We start from the raw sequence: 1,743 nt of genomic DNA on the forward strand, positions 1-1,743 counted from the left end.
ATTATATGTCGTCTTGAACTACAGAAAAAAAAGTGTCTTTTCCCTTTCCTTTTTTTTGCGTGTGGTGAGCTCATGGAGTGGCACCACCCTCGCGCCGACTCTCCCCGGCCCCGCGGCCCAAACTCCGCCGTGCCTGCTGCTGCTGCACAGACAGACAAACGCAGAGGTGCCCCCCTCGTACTTCTCACTTCTTTTCTTGCGTTTTCGTTTTTTCTTCTTCTTCCCTTTGGACTGGTGGGCCCGCGTTGCGCGTGCATTGCCGCATGGCGCCGCCTGCCCCGCCTTCGTCCTCCCGGGCAGCTACTTCCGCTCCCTTTCCCCATCGCCCCTTTTCTCTCATGTTTGACTTCTAATAAAAAGTGCGAGGCGACAGTCGCGGCGGCGGCGGGGTGGCGGTTCCCCCAGTTGCATGCTAGTCGTCGCCGTGAAACACCACGTACTCGTCCCTCTTGCTGCCGAGCTGCACCGTCGCCGGCGGCGCCGTTCCGTCCGCCGCAAGCGTCCCTTCGCCCGGCAGCGGCGGCAGCAGCTGCTGCCGCGCCTCGCTGAGGGCGTTGAGGGCGTCGATCGGGTTGCCGCGGCACTGCAGCTCCACCTGCACCGTCAGCGTCCCCGTCGCCCCGAGCGCGTCCCACAACTTCTGCTTCGGCACCGTCAGCGTCCGCACGCCGGGGGTGTCCTGCTCGTCGATCCGGGCGATGCAGGCGCCGCCGCCGTCGAGCAGCTCGATGCTGTGCGGCGGCACCTCCCCCTTGCGGCAGAAGAGGAAGAAGACGAGTTCCTTGATGTTGTCCACGGCGTACGGGGCGACGGCGTCGATGGTGCCGGACTCCTTCTTGATCTCCAGCCGCACGGCGAAGTGAACGCCCTCGCTCGTGAAGCCCTGCGAGGAGTACGGGTTCAGCACCTGCGTGAAGAGGTGCGGCACTGTCCAGGTCACCCGCAGCGCGCTGCGACACGGCATCCGGCTCGTCGCCAGGCTGTCATCGTCGAAGAAGAAGTTCACCAGCAGCACATCCTCGGCGCCGACGAAGTCGAGGACGTCGGGGCGGTAGCACACGTTCCAGTGCCCGCAGCGCTGCGTGTTGGGGGGGATGGTGTGGGCCGTGTGCTTCCGCATCACCTCCCCCCTGCTGTTGGAGAAGTAGTACGAGTACTTGGGGATGCCCATCGCCTTGTAGTGCAGGTAGAGCCCGATGTTGCCCTTCGCGTCAAGCGTCATGTGGAGGTGGAACTTGACTTTGGTGAAGGCCGGCACGTTCTCGCTGTCCAGCACGCCGCCCGGCTTGTAGCCGGAGAAGTCCTTCAGCCGCCAGATGAAGCCGCGGCCGCCGGCATCCGTCGCCGCCATCTCGCCGTGGCGCTTCTTAAAGAAAAACACCATCTACTTTTGTTTTTGTTTATTTGCTTTTGTTGCTCCCTCGCCTCCCACGCGCTTCCGCAGGCAAAAACGCACGCGGAGGCGTGTGCTTCCTCCGGCGGCCCCGCGCTGCTGCTGCTGCTGCTGTGTTTTTTTTTCTCTTCTTCTTTTTGCCCTCAACGCAGCCCGCCCGCCTCGCCTCGCTTCGCTGCTCCGCTCCGCCCACGCGGGCAGGAAGAAGGGAAGAAGGGAAGAAGAGAGGCGGCATGCAACACGCCCGCCTCGCCCCCCCGCCCCGGGAGGCGGCCTGGCGCCCGGAGCGAGAGAGAGGGAAACAAACAAACAAACAAATAAAGAAAGAGAAGGGACGGGGGAAGACGGCG

General features: G+C 63.5%; 1 protein-coding gene across 1 annotated transcript, besides 4 other annotated features; it reads right to left on the reverse strand.

Moving 5' to 3' along the window:
- The first annotated feature begins 180 nt into the window (after positions 1-180).
- Positions 181-223: a microsatellite.
- Positions 224-412: 189 nt separating this feature from the next.
- On the reverse strand, positions 413-1,384 carry Tco025E_05664 (uncharacterized protein; the record flags this gene model as incomplete). The annotated part of the gene is made up of 1 exon (XM_029372557.1): positions 413-1,384. The coding sequence occupies one exon, from the start codon at positions 1,382-1,384 to the stop codon at positions 413-415; it is 972 nt and encodes a 323-aa protein (XP_029227351.1).
- Positions 1,385-1,488: 104 nt separating this feature from the next.
- Positions 1,489-1,507: a microsatellite.
- A 37-nt stretch (positions 1,508-1,544) lies between these two features.
- Positions 1,545-1,569: a microsatellite.
- A 123-nt stretch (positions 1,570-1,692) lies between these two features.
- Positions 1,693-1,719: a microsatellite.
- Positions 1,720-1,743: the final 24 nt, after the last annotated feature.

This window comes from Trypanosoma conorhini, assembly GCF_003719485.1.
Source record: "Trypanosoma conorhini strain 025E chromosome Unknown Tco_14.4_contig_00341, whole genome shotgun sequence".
Classification (NCBI taxonomy): domain Eukaryota; phylum Euglenozoa; class Kinetoplastea; order Trypanosomatida; family Trypanosomatidae; genus Trypanosoma; species Trypanosoma conorhini.